At 47.1% G+C, this 13,765-nt stretch overlaps 2 protein-coding genes across 3 annotated transcripts in view; one reads left to right on the forward strand and one right to left on the reverse strand.

The window, feature by feature from the left end:
- LOC138239432 (red-sensitive opsin) overlaps positions 1-13,765 on the reverse strand; it is a 14,108-nt gene continuing 343 nt past the window's right edge. Inside the window, exons 2-7 of one of the 2 annotated variants that reach the window (XM_069191377.1) lie at positions 4,266-4,424; positions 3,456-3,645; positions 3,022-3,160; positions 924-1,088; positions 642-729; positions 1-354 (exon numbers count right to left, since the gene is read on the reverse strand). In XM_069191377.1, the coding sequence (XP_069047478.1) occupies positions 145-354; positions 642-729; positions 924-1,088; positions 3,022-3,160; positions 3,456-3,645; positions 4,266-4,415 (942 nt within the window). In that variant the 5' untranslated portion in view covers positions 4,416-4,424 and the 3' untranslated portion in view covers positions 1-144. The remainder of the gene's footprint in view (positions 355-641; positions 730-923; positions 1,089-3,021; positions 3,161-3,455; positions 3,646-4,265; positions 4,425-13,765) is intronic. The other variant, XM_069191376.1, reaches the window with a different exon arrangement.
- Positions 8,254-12,288, forward strand: ndufs8a (NADH:ubiquinone oxidoreductase core subunit S8a). The gene is made up of 7 exons (XM_069191378.1): positions 8,254-8,327; positions 9,815-9,862; positions 10,095-10,160; positions 10,315-10,404; positions 10,889-11,061; positions 11,456-11,584; positions 11,697-12,288. Exons 2-7 carry the CDS (start codon positions 9,817-9,819, stop codon positions 11,826-11,828), a joined length of 636 nt encoding a protein of 211 aa, XP_069047479.1. The 5' UTR covers positions 8,254-8,327; positions 9,815-9,816; the 3' UTR covers positions 11,829-12,288.

Genomic DNA, 13,765 nt, shown 5'->3' on the forward strand with positions numbered 1-13,765 from the left:
TGTGGGAGGAGTGGTATAGTAGCTCTGTGCTGTGGGAGGAGTGGTATAGTAGCTCTGTGCTGTAAGAGGTGTGGTTTAGTAGCTCTGTGCTGTAAGAGGTGTGGTATAGTGGCTCTGTGCTGTGGGAGGTATGACCCCGTGACTTCAGGTTTCAAGCTGGTTAACAGACATTAATTCAGGATCAGTTGAAGTCTTTCTCTTGACCTGCAGTAGACTCAGAACAGCCCCTCGAAACTCTGCATTGATGCAGTAGATCACTGGGTTGAGTCCACAATCCAGGTAAGCAATGACTGATGACAGAGTCCGCAGCCACTCAGGGGCAGGAGAAAAGTCCAGATTCCCCAACAGTATCATCTGAAAGGAGCACAGAACAGACACTGACTGTTAGGATCACACTGAGCAAATTGAAACTTTCTCTACACTACCTACAGAATGAGATGGCCCTTTCTGTACTGTATTAACCCCTCTCTCTCAGTGCAGTGTTAATGTCCTTTAAGTGTCCAGTCAGTGTGTCTGTACTGTATTAACCCCTCTCTCTCAGTGCAGTGTTAATGTCCTGGAGTGTCCAGTCAGTGTGTCTGTACTGTATTAACCCCTCTTTCTCTGTGTCTGTAGTGGACTACTTTTAGCAGGTTTATCACCTCAGCCACAGTGAATGGAGTGTAGCACAAGCAGTAGGTAACCAGGAGGAGAGGAGTTACAGAGGACAAATCATCTCCATCATTCTTACTGCAGGGACAAAGAGATACAAAAATTGACTCTCGGTTACAGAAGAGAACATAAATATTTGTATGCTTTTTAAACAAACACACAGATCTCCCTGAGATACCAACACACAGGTTCACACAGAACCAGCCTCCTTAGTCTACCTTATAATTAATTAATTATAATTATTCATCTCATGATTGTGAGCGGAGTCTAACCTGTTGCAAATCCAGCCCCGGCCAGAAGAGGTCAGCAGAGTGCAGGCAAGGATGAGGAGGAGAGGGAGGAAGACGGTGACGGAGAAGGCACACAGGATGTAGAGCAGCATGTCTGAGTAGTTGTCCTCCCAGAACACCGCACAGAGCATCTCTGCCGGGTCGTACCTGGGACACACAGAGGGGTCAGTTCACGAGAGACACACAGCAGATGGGCAGTCCTTTTCCAGATGTCTGCAGACACACACACTCTTCCTGCAGTCCAGAGAACCTCCCAAATGACACCCCTGCCTGAGAGCAGCTGTCCAAGGGAACACCGAGAGCTCAGGCCGGCTGCTCTTGCGTCAGCCTTGGTGAAGTCTCTGGAGAGGAGCTCGTCAGTGGGAAACCTGATCCATATCAGTTTGCTTAAAAACCAGGGCCAATCACAGCTGACGCTGTAGTTACCTGTACTCGTCTTATTCCAAAGCATCTAGGCTCCTGTTCCTTGACTTTGCTTTAGCTAAGATGGCCTTCCTCCAGGGTAATGGGTGATCATTAGCAGAACGCTAATTAGTGTTCTGGTGCACTATGGCTGCCATCGCATCATCCAGGTGGGGATGCACATTGGTGGTGGTGGAGAGGAGTCCCCTTCACCTGTAAAGCGCTTTGAATGGACTGTCCAGAAAAGCGCTATGTAAGTGTAAGCAATTATTATTATTATTATTATTATTATTATTATTATTATTATTATTATTATCATCTGTTTTCCTCTGAGGTGATAACCAACAACGGAGTGGCCCAGGGGTGTGTGAGTTCACCACTGGTCTGCGCTCACTGTGGGACTGTGATTGTGCAGCCAGCTATCCAAGCCAATTCCTTATCAAACTTCCTGCTCAGTCCACTACCCTCTCTGGGGTGAAGGATGGTGATAGCAGACAGTTTACATGGTGTGACTGGGTTGCCTTCATTTTAAATACCAGAATAACAGAAGAAATTGTCTTTGGCCTTGAACAAGATGAATATCCGTCTCCAGTCCTGATTAAAGATGAGTCCATTAAGCAAGTTACATCCTGGGAATCTCTTGGAATACACATAGATGTTAATCCGTTTGGGAAGGTGCATGTTGCATTTGCTTGTAATAAAGTACAACAGCGGATCTCCTTTCCTCACAGGTTACAGGTTTTTGGTGCCAGTAGTCGAATTATGTCCGTGATTTTCAGTTCTGTTGTGCACAGTGCCCTGCAGTATAGACAGACCAGCTGGTGTAACAGTCTTTCTGTGACACAGAAGGCCGAGATGTCTCGACTCTTGAGGATGTGTACCAAGATGGCGGGACAGCGACTGGAGCAGAGCGTTCACACTGCTTACGGCAAGGGTGTGTGGAGACTGGCTGTTACTATCTCTGTTCTGCATGAAGCACACCAATCGATGCCTTCAAACAGATGTGCATGGTTCATGGGCAAGTGCAGGCAGTGGACTACGTGCAAAAGAGCTAGGTGGTGATGTGCAGTTACAGGGGCTCAGGGAGACTGTGAGGGAGTAATCTGTGTGGAGTACTGGACGAGTGTGTGTAATTACTTTGTATGGGCTGATGTCCTTTATGTAATGCCATATTTATTTTTAATGCAATGTTTATTTGTACTGTTTGTGTGTTTTTTATAATTTTCTGTGTGTATAAAACATAGCTGCCTGGATGCAAAAGAAATGTCTGAGAAAACAGACAGTAAAGTACTATCATATCATAATAAGTCGGGATGTTTTTTCTTCCACGATTAGAAGGTTTTCTATTTACTTCTTTTACTATCAATCCATCCAGTTCAGAGTCACAGGAGAGACACGGCCTGTCCTGGCAAGCAATGGGCTCAAGACAGGACACTCTCGTCTGCGTCTCACCTGGGATTCCAACCCACAGTAACCTTCCAGTCACAAGTCCTGAGCCCTGCTCCACACTCCACTCTCTAACACACACAGTCTTTCCTTCTCGTGAAGACTAGCAGCGCACTGTCTCTCATTTCTGCAAGTGACATTAATTAATGTCAGAGCGTGGAGGTATCTACCAGGTGCAAGATGAGGCTCCATGGACAAGGAGAAGAGAACACACACAGTCAGGGTCAGTCACCTGATCCACTGGAACACCACCGGCACACTGCCAAATATGATCCCGGTCATCCAGGAAGTGATGCAACCACCTACTATGGCAACTGTCTTCCAACTTCCTGCGGAGGCCACGCCCACACACCTCTGAACCGAGAGGATGGCTGGAAGACAGAACAGGTCCCATGGTTACTCTTATTTCTGTGAGCTGCACACTGCGCATGCAGGCGATGCACTGTACAGCACGCGTTCCTTAGATTGGTTATAAACAATTGGCAACAGGGAGACTGAGACACAAATGCCTGGGTCAGTTGTAACACAATCAGTCCCGGTTCTGGACAGTCCCGGCTGGATGTGGTTTAGCACTGCTCTAACCAGATGGATACTGTTGGTCACTGCTGATGATTCAGGCCTTACAGCTGCTCCACAGTCACACTGGACGCGAGGCAAGGGGCGTACCTAGGCTGCCCAGAGAGGAGGTGATGAACGCAAACTTGAGCAGGCTGACCACCTCACACCAGGGGGACCCCTGACCTCCTGAGAGGACAGCCAGTAGGGATGCCGGGATGATTAGGAGTGAGCAACCAAGGTCCGACACAGTCAGATTGACGAGGGGAATGGGGCTGAGAAAAACACGCTGACGCCAGCACTACAAGAGAGAGAGGGGTTAATACAGACACACTGACTGGACACTACAGTACATTAACACTGCACTGAGAGAGAGGGGTTAATACAGTCCAGACACACTGACTGGACACTCCAGTACATCAACACTGCACTGAGAGAGAGGGGTTAATACAGTCCAGACACACTGACTGGACACTACAGGACATTAACACTGCACTGAGAGAGAGGGGTTAATACAGTACAGACACACTGACTGAACACTCCAGTACATTAACACTGCACTGAGAGAGAGGGGTTAATACAGTCCAGACACACTGACTGGACACTCCAGTACATCAACACTGCACTGAGAGAGAGGGGTTAATACAGTCCAGACACACTGACTGGACACTACAGGACATTAACACTGCACTGAGAGAGAGGGGTTAATACAGTCCAGACACACTGACTGGACACTACAGGACATTAACACTGCACTGTGAGAGAGGGGTTAATACAGTCCAGACACACTGACTGGACACTACAGGACATTAACACTGCACTGAGAGAGAGGGGTTAATACAGTACAGACACACTGACTGGACACTACAGTACATCAACACTGCACTGAGAGACATATTACCAGATATTAAATATAAGTACCTTAATTTTTGTGATAATGACCAGAGCGTTCCCAGTCACCCCCAGGATTATCTCCACACTGAGAGCGGCTGCTAGCACTGACCTTTGAACTCCGAACCCTGCTGAGCCTGACACATTGGCTGATTGATTGACAACAGTAGGGCAGGACATCCCCCTCACCTGGCAGCGAGAGGACAGGAAATCATGAGGCATGATGGAGGGAGAGACTGAATGTCAAACAGACGCAGAGATGAATAGACGTCCTCTCAGAGAGAGACACATGGGCTGACACACAGAAACAGACCTGAAACAGAGCCCAATTCAAGTTCAGTGGCACCTACACATCTATCATGGCCAGCAGTCAGGACACTGGGGTCAACACCCCTACTCTCACTGACAGTGTCCTGGGTCTGTAATGACCAGCAGTCAGGACACTGGGGTCAACACCCCTACTCTCACTGACAGTGTCCTGGGTCTGTAACGACCAGCAGTCGGGACACTGGGGTCAACACCCCTACTCTCACTGACAGTGTCCTGGGTCTGTAATGATCAGCACTCAGGACTCTGGGGTCAACACCCCTACTCTCACTGACAGTGTCCTGGGTCTGTAATGACCAGCAGTCAGGACACTGGGGTCAACACCCCTACTCTCACTGACAGTGTCCTGGGTCTGTAATGACCAGCAGTCAGGACACTGGGGTCAACACCCCTACTCTCACTGACAGTGTCCTGGGTCTGTAATGACCAGCAGTCAGGACACTGGGGTCAACACCCCTACTCTCACTGACAGTGTCCTGGGTCTGTAATGACCAGCAGTCAGGACACTGGGGTCAACACCCCTACTCTCACTGACAGTGTCCTGGGTCTGTAATGACCAGCAGTCAGGACACTGGGGTCAACACCCCTACTCTCACTGACAGTGTCCTGGGTCTGTAATGACCAGCAGTCAGGACACTGGGGTCAACACCCCTACTCTCACTGACAGTGTCCTGGGTCTGTAATGAGCAGCACTCAGGACTCTGGGGTCAACACCCCTACTCTTACTGACAGTGTCCTGGGTCTGTAAAGACTAGTTTTACTCAGTACCTGAAAGCTGAGCTGATATGACATTTCTTTCAGACACAGATGCCCTTGTCTCAGCATCCTGACCACAGCTCTATACAGTATTCCATACAAAGGCTTTACCAAAACTACACAACAACACCAACAAGAAACGAATCACAGAGGAGTTTTGTTGTGAACATAGGTAAGGCCACAAACAAGAGTAAACCCTCCTCAAGCCATGAAGCCCTTCTGACTGTTAGTAGATAATAGATTGATAAGCTTCCTCTCGGTCAGCTGATACACAAACGTAGTCTTCAGTTTCGCTGTTAAGCGTGTGATGCTCAGATTGACATGAATACTTCTCCCCCCTCTGATCCACTCTCTCCGTCACTTAACTCTCCTCCCTGTAACATCAAACTCTGGTGGACGTTCAAATTCCCTGAAGCAAAATAGTGACAAAACCAATTTTACTGGTGGGCAGCGAATGTCAGCTGGAAAAGCCGGAGAGCTTCACAGTAATGGCAGAAGGCTTCTCCACGCAGGCAACAGCCCTAGTCCAGAATCTGGGAGTCTCACTTGATCCTCTCCTGACCTTTGAGCCTCATGTGAAAAATCTAATAAAGACATCTTCCTTTCACATTAGAAATATGGCCCGCATTAGGCGATTTCTATCAGTGTCTGATGCTGACTGCCCGATTCATGCATCTATAATATCAACTCCAATTCTTTACTCCTAACACTCTTCTCAACAAACTGCAACATGACCAAAACTGCAGCTAGACTACCAGCTCAAACCAGACCCTGGCAGCATTTCACTACTACACTCACGTCTCTACATTGGTTGCCTATAAAGTCACGTATTCAACAGAAGATCCTGTTACTGACTTATGCAGCTCTGAATGATCTGGCTGTATCATACATCTCCGAATTTCTCCATGTTTGCACTCCCTGCCATAGGCTCTGTCCAGTTTGGTCTGATCCTTGATCACTGCTCCCGAGATTAAATCTTGGACTTCTGACCCTGCCTTTTCTGTCGCTGCTCCAGTGGAATACAGTAGAATGCAGTTCTACAGCGCAGACAAATTCTCTGCTCTGACTCTTCAAATCCAGACTCAAACCCCATCTCACCTAGGGCCTGTCTGATTGCCTTAAAACCTGTCTGTATGAAACTGTATGTTCTTCTTTATTTTTTTCATTTGACTGTTTTTTGTCTTTTTCTTTATCACTATGTACAGTGCCCTTGGGTTTGGAAAGGAGCTTTATAAATAAAAACTAGTATTATTACTATTGCTGATACTCAGCTGAGTAAATTACTCCTGCTTCAGCAGCATGTACCACTTTTAGTGATGATATTACTACAAGGCTGCTCACAGTTCTCCCAACACTGGATATAACAACAGAAATAATATCTTACAGATTCTGCATCCAGGATCTTCCTGTCACAATTCACTCCAGCATAGCAGCCCTCAGAACGCCTCTGCACACTTTAATTAAAACACTCCTGCTTCGTTAGCCGAGATTTAACCACAGGGGCTGACGTGCCAGGAAACGTCACTCATGCGTCATTCTCAGGTAATAATCAAGTGTTAATTACACTGAGTTACACAGAATTCTGGATTCACAAAGACCATCTCCTCACTATCTGCCCCAATCAGAATTCCAGTATTTCACTGTGTGTGTTAAAACAGTACAGACACTGACTGGACACTACAGGACATTAACACTGCACTGAGAGAGAGGGGTTAATACAGTCCAGACACACTGACTGGACACTACAGGACATTAACACTGCACTGAAAGAGAGGGGTTAATACAGTACAGACACACTGACTGGACACTCCAGTACATTAACACTGCACTGAGAGAGAGGGGTTAATACAGTCCAGACACGCTGACTGGACACTACAGGACATTAACACTGCACTGAGAGAGAGGGGTTAATACAGTCCAGACACACTGACTGGACACTACAGGACATTAACACTGCACTGAGGGAGAGGGGTTAGTACAGTACAGACACACTGACTGGACACTACAGTACATTAACACTGCACTGAGAGAGAGGGGTTAATACAGAGACTGAGATAGAGGGGGAACTGATCTCTGAGGTACTAATAAAGAAATGTACGAGGTGAATGCTTTGGGATTTCATAATCAGCAAAATGTTCATTTCATTAGCTTAGTTGCTAACAAACAGCAGTCAGTGTCTGCTATTGCCTGCAGTCACCTTTCGTCCCTGGAAAGCGCAGGGGTAATAATTACTGTGATGGTGAGCAACAGAACCCAGGTCCAAGGTTCCTGTGGCAATTGTGTTCACCACGGTGTAGGAGAGGCACTGCTTCTGGGGATCAGCACAGAGACGAGTAGTGACGTTCTGTGGATTGAAGGAATGTTCTACTCTGACAGTCTGAAGGAATTGATTATCTTCAGTATTGAATAGAGAAGACTATGATGGGACCCTAAAACACACAGTCTCCTCTTTACACAGGGGGTGGTGGGGGTGTGAAACAAGTGGCCGAGCCATGTTGTTGAAACCGATACCCTGACTTCTTTCAAGAAACAACTGGTTCTTTACACTAAGGGTTGAGGGAGTGTGGAACAAACTGTCCAATTACATTGTTGAAGCCAATAACCTAAATTAAATAGAAAAAATGGCTCAATGGATAGGAATAATGGCCTCCTCTAATTTTTAACCTGTTTCATGATGTTATGAAGACAAAAAGTGCAACAAAATAAATGTGCCTTTCTATAACAATTCTGTAACAAAAAGTTGTTTTGACTCAAGATTGAGTCTTAGGTTTCTTTTCAACAGCAGGCATTCACCACACTCACTTTAGTCCTTTTTCGAACTACTTAAGCTAATACAGTGGGAATGATTCTCCAAAGAAAATGTATTCTACCTTACGTCGGCATTTTGACACACCCAAAATGGCGGACACCGCTGACGGCCGCCATCGCCCTGTCCAATTACTTCTTCCGTTCTGGCGAGAACTTCCGGTAATGTCCGCTGTTCTGGTTGAGGAGGCCAAATAGCGACAGGTTGGTGACTTTGTTGACGCTTTTGCAATTTTATACCTTTTAACACTCAAATCTGACCGTTTGAATCTCCCTGACAAAAAAATTATGCGACTTATGCATGTCGAAGAGCTCAGGAAACGGCTTTGGAAAATACCGCAGCTCGGTGTTTTTAGTGACATAACCGGCAGATGCGCTGTGAGTCATTGAACAGTCCTTGAGTGCTCTGCAGCAATGTCAATGTTCTGCCTGTCACTGCTTTCAGCTTTTAGTTTTCTGAAAGTTCATTCTATCGGGTTTTCTACTGATATCTCTATCCGAAATATGAATTATGATCAGCAAGGCAACCGTGTGTGAGTGTGTGCCGGTATAGTACAGAGAGACTGTGTGTGTGATTGTGTGCCGGTATAGTACAGAGAGGCTGTGTGTGTGAGTGTGTGCCGGTATAGTACAGAGAGACTGTGTGTGTGATTGTGTGCCGGTATAGTACAGAGAGACTGTGTGTGTGATTGTGTGCCGGTATAGTACAGAGAGGCTGTGTGTGAGTGTGTGCCGGTATAGTACAGAGAGGCTGTGTGTGTGAGTGTGTGCCGGTATAGTACAGAGAGGCTGTGTGTGAGTGTGTGCCGGTATAGTACAGAGAGGCTGTGTGTGATTGTGTGCCGGTATAGTACAGAGAGGCTGAGTGTGAGTGTGTGCCGGTATAGTACAGAGAGGCTGTGTGTGATTGTGTGCCGGTATAGTACAGAGAGGCTGTGTGTGTGATTGTGTGCCGGTATAGTACAGAGAGGCTGTGTGTGTGAGTGTGTGCCGGTATAGTACAGAGAGGCTGTGTGTGTGTGCCGGTATAGTACAGAGAGGCTGTGTGTGAGTGTGTGCCGGTATAGTACAGAGAGGCTGTGTGTGAGTGTGTGTGTGAGTGTGTGCCGGTATAGTACAGAGAGGCTGTGTGTGAGTGTGTGTCGGTATAGTACAGAGAGGCTGTGTGTGTGTGAATGTGGGCCGGTATAGTACAGAGAGACTGTGTGTGAGTGTGTGTCGGTATAGTACAGAGAGGCTGTGTGTGAGTGTGTGTCGGTATAGTACAGAGAGGCTGTGTGTGTGTGAATGTGTGTCGGTATAGTACAGAGAGGCTGTGTGTGAGTGTGTGCCGGTATAGTACAGAGAGACTGTGTGTGAGTGTGTGTCGGTATAGTACAGAGAGGCTGTGTGTGTGTGAATGTGTGTCGGTATAGTACAGAGAGGCTGTGTGTGTGAGTGTGTGCCGGTATAGTACAGAGAGGCTGTGTGTGTGTGAATGTGTGTCGGTATAGTACAGAGAGGCTGAGTGTGAGTGTGTGCCGGTATAGTACAGAGAGGCTGTGTGTGAGTGTGTGCCGGTATAGTACAGAGAGGCTGTGTGTGTGTGAATGTGGGCCGGTATAGTACAGAGAGGCTGTGTGTGTGTGAATGTGGGCCGGTATAGTACAGAGAGGCTGAGTTGTTGATGGGGTCTCCTGTTTCTGTTCTAGACATGATGTCTGCAGCTCTGCGTGTGCTGTACTCAGCCTCTCGGGCAGGTAAGACTGACTCACACTCCTCTCAACAGACTGACGGAGAGGCAGTGATCGATAACGAGACAGGTCCGACAGACAGGTAAACTCACAGGTGGACAGGTCCACCGATAGAGAGACGGACAGGTAAACTCACAGGTGGACAGGTCACAAGTGGACAGGTGTATGCACTTGATTGGTAGGTTTGTCTGTTATTATTTTCTTGTAAGTTTACTGTTATTGTTTTTCCCTTATTTAGGCAGGGTGTCTGTCTGTCCCATGCTGGTGCGTCCCTTCAGCCTGTCTGTTCACAGAGAGGGATACAGTGAGTACCCTTCCTAAGTCTTCTAAGTCTTATTTCCTGAGCTCTGTACCTGTACTTCATTGGCTGTGTGTACAGTATATAAGCTTGTCGATATCCATGTCCCTCTGTCACTCTTGAGATCGGAATGTGAGTGCTTGCACATTTGTCTCTCTAGAGTATGTCAACGCTCAGGAGCTGCCCACAGACATGAAGTCAATCACAGACAAAGCTGCTCAGACCTTGTTGTGGACAGAGCTCTTTAGAGGTGAGAGCCCCACTTTCCCTCTCAGTGCAGTGTTAATGTCCTGGAGTGTCCAGTCAGTGTGTCTGGACTGTATTAACCCCTCTCTCTCAGTGCAGTGTTAATGTCCTGTAGTGTCCAGTCAGTGTGTCTGGACTGTATTAACCCCTCTCTCTCAGTGCAGTGTTAATGTCCTGTAGTGTCCAATCAGTGTGTCTGGACTGTATTAACCCCTCTCTCTCAGTGCAGTGTTAATGTCCTGTAGTGTCCAATCAGTGTGTCTGGACTGTATTAACCCCTCTCTCTCAGAGCAGTGTTAATGTACTGGAGTGTCCAGTCAGTGTGTCTGGACTGTATTAACCCCTCTCTCTCAGTGCAGTGTTAATGTCCTGTTGTGTCCAGTCAGGGTGTCTGGACTGTATTAACCCCTCTCTCTCAGTGCAGTGTTAATGTACTGGAGTGTCCAGTCAGTGTGTCTGTGCTGTATTAACCTCTGTTTCTGTCTTAGGGTTAGCAATGACTCTCAGTTACTTGTTCCGGGAGCCAGCCACTATAAATTACCCATTTGAGAAGGGTCCACTCAGCCCAAGGTTCCGTGGTGAGCACGCCTTGCGCCGGTACCCCTCAGGAGAGGAACGCTGCATTGCCTGCAAACTATGTGAGGCCATCTGTCCAGCCCAGGTACTGTTCATAGTGTGTAGTCAATCAATGTGTTAATCTTGTACTGTATTAACCCCTCTCTCTCAGTGCAGTGTTAATGTCCTGTAGTGTCCAGTCAGTGTGTCTGGACTGTATTAACCCCTCTCTCTCAGTGCAGTGTTAATGTCCTGTAGTGTCCAGTCAGTGTGTCTGTACTGTATTAACCCCTCTCTCTCAGTGCAGCGTTAATGTACTGGAGTGTCCAGTCAGTGTGTCTGGACTGTATTAACCCCTCTCTCTCAGTGCAGTGTTAATGTACTGGAGTGTCCAGTCAGTGTGTCTGGACTGTATTAACCCCTCTCTCTCAGTGTAGTGTTAATGTACTGTAGTGTCCAGTCAGTGTGTCTGGACTGTATTAACCCTCCCCCTCTTTCAGGCAATCACCATAGAAGCAGAGCCTCGTGCAGATGGCAGCAGGAGAACGACTCGATATGACATTGACATGACCAAGTGCATCTACTGTGGCTTCTGTCAGGAGGCCTGTCCTGTTGATGCTATTGTAGAGGTCTGTAATTTTTGTCATTTTAATTAACTTCTTTCAGCGCAGTGTTAATGTACTGTAGTGTTCAGTCAACTTTATGATGTATTAATCCAGTACCCCTTTCTCTCTCTGCCAGGGTCCTAATTTTGAGTTCTCCACAGAGACCCATGAAGAGTTGCTTTATAACAAGGAGAAACTGTTGAACAATGGGGACAAGTGGGAGGCAGAGATTGCTGCCAATATACAAGCAGACTACCTGTACAGATAGGTCCAGTGAGACACATTCAAACGCAGTGCCTGCCTGCCTGCCTGCCTGCCTGCCTGCCTGCCTGACACACACACTGACTGACTGGCACAGACAGAGGTAGTAGCCCACACACTGGTTGACTTTGTCTGCAGGTAGGCAGGTCGATCCGCTGCATGATGCACACACCCGACAGGTGTATAAACCGACAAGCTGGGATCGCAGACGTTCATCTCTTGACAGGCCAGTTGGCAGGTACACACTCTCACACAGGTGCTGTGGCACCGTGCAGTGCCACGAGCGCAGACAGACACACAGGCTCGTGCAGACAGGCCCTGCGCTTGAAAAGCCCTCCTCTCCGCAGCGGCAGTCCTTTCTCACATCGCGGCGCTGACCCCCCTGGGAGCTGGCAGCCCTCTCCCCCTCCAGGACCGAACACGGCCGTTCTTATAAAAAAAAATAAAATAAAACCTGCTCGATTCCAGATTCTGGTCTCCTTCTCGTTCTTGTTCGTTTGAATGTGTGGATTCTGCAGGACTGTCCCGTGAGAGCTGGAACTCAGACTGCCAGAGCCCTGCGGATTTCTGCCAACTTTGGTGATCACATTCCCTTTACGTACACAGTCCCTACCCATAAATGTGCCGTTAAGCGTGCTGCTCTCATGTGCATTTATATATATATATCATGCTGAAGGGGCTTGGCTTGCAAAATTCATTTTGGAAAAACCTGTACTCAGAACTTTGACATGAGCTATCAATGAATGTTTTGCCATAGCAAACAGCACTAAAATAAGATGTTAATATCACCAGAGAGCACTGAAATCAAGGTGCGGGCATCTCCACTGTGCACCAGAGAGCACTGAAATCACATTGTGCTAATATCTCCAGTGTGCACCAGAGGGTGCTCACATCACCAAAAGGCTCTAGTACCTACAGTGCACACTAGATGGTGCTAAGATATCCAGTTTTCAACCAAAGGCTGTAGCATCAGTGTGCAAAGGGGTCTCTAGAAAGTACTAGTATTTCTTGTGTACCAGAGGAATACTGCCATGACTGAGCTGTTGCAGCTCCATGTGGTGTTAAGTGCTGTCTTTAAGAATGTGTCCCCTTTGTGTGTGGACTAAATAAAGGGCTCCAAACTACAGGAAAAGGCATGGCTGCATCAATGGGTACAAATGGATGTTTCCTTAATGAAAAATGTATCAGGCCTTTATCAATAATTAATATGCAATGCACATTTATAATTGTTTAACTTACTTTTTGAACGATAAATGTTTTCAGATTTTCTAATTTGTTTAAAAAAATCTCACATGTAAATGGCACATCTGTAATAATTCATTATTTGTAGTTTTACAATCACCTCTCTGTATCACCTCAGCTTTGTCTTGGTTTACTAAGATAACTGACTGACGGCACCAAGAACACCAGTGACTTCCAAAGTCTTCCTCTGTCAGTCTGATACACAACCTTCTACCTCCTCAGAACGAGGTGAAACTGTATTACTGAGTTTCGTTCCTCTGCTCAGCAGGATGCTGTTTTCATGTGAGGAAATGCGATAAAGCTACACACACACACTCTGACACCAGACGCTCATAGACGGATGTCAGACATGCACACTCATGGACACCCACATCTTGACACTCCTGCTGAGAAACACACACACACACAGGTGCACTGCCACATGCAGCACAAGAAAATTGCCATATGTACACACAATCTTAGGACACACACAGGAACACTGCCATCCACACGCATAAACTGAGCCACACACACCCAAACTGAGCAGCACACACAGACAAACACATACCCATACTGAGGCACCCCCTCAAATTGAGCAACACACACATACAAACACACACAAATTGAGGCACGCACACACATACACACACACAAACTGAGGCACAAACACACAGAGCAACACACACACAAACTGAGGCACAAACACACAGAGCAACACACACA

Source organism: Lepisosteus oculatus, chromosome 6, assembly GCF_040954835.1.
Source record: "Lepisosteus oculatus isolate fLepOcu1 chromosome 6, fLepOcu1.hap2, whole genome shotgun sequence".
NCBI lineage: Eukaryota > Metazoa > Chordata > Actinopteri > Semionotiformes > Lepisosteidae > Lepisosteus > Lepisosteus oculatus.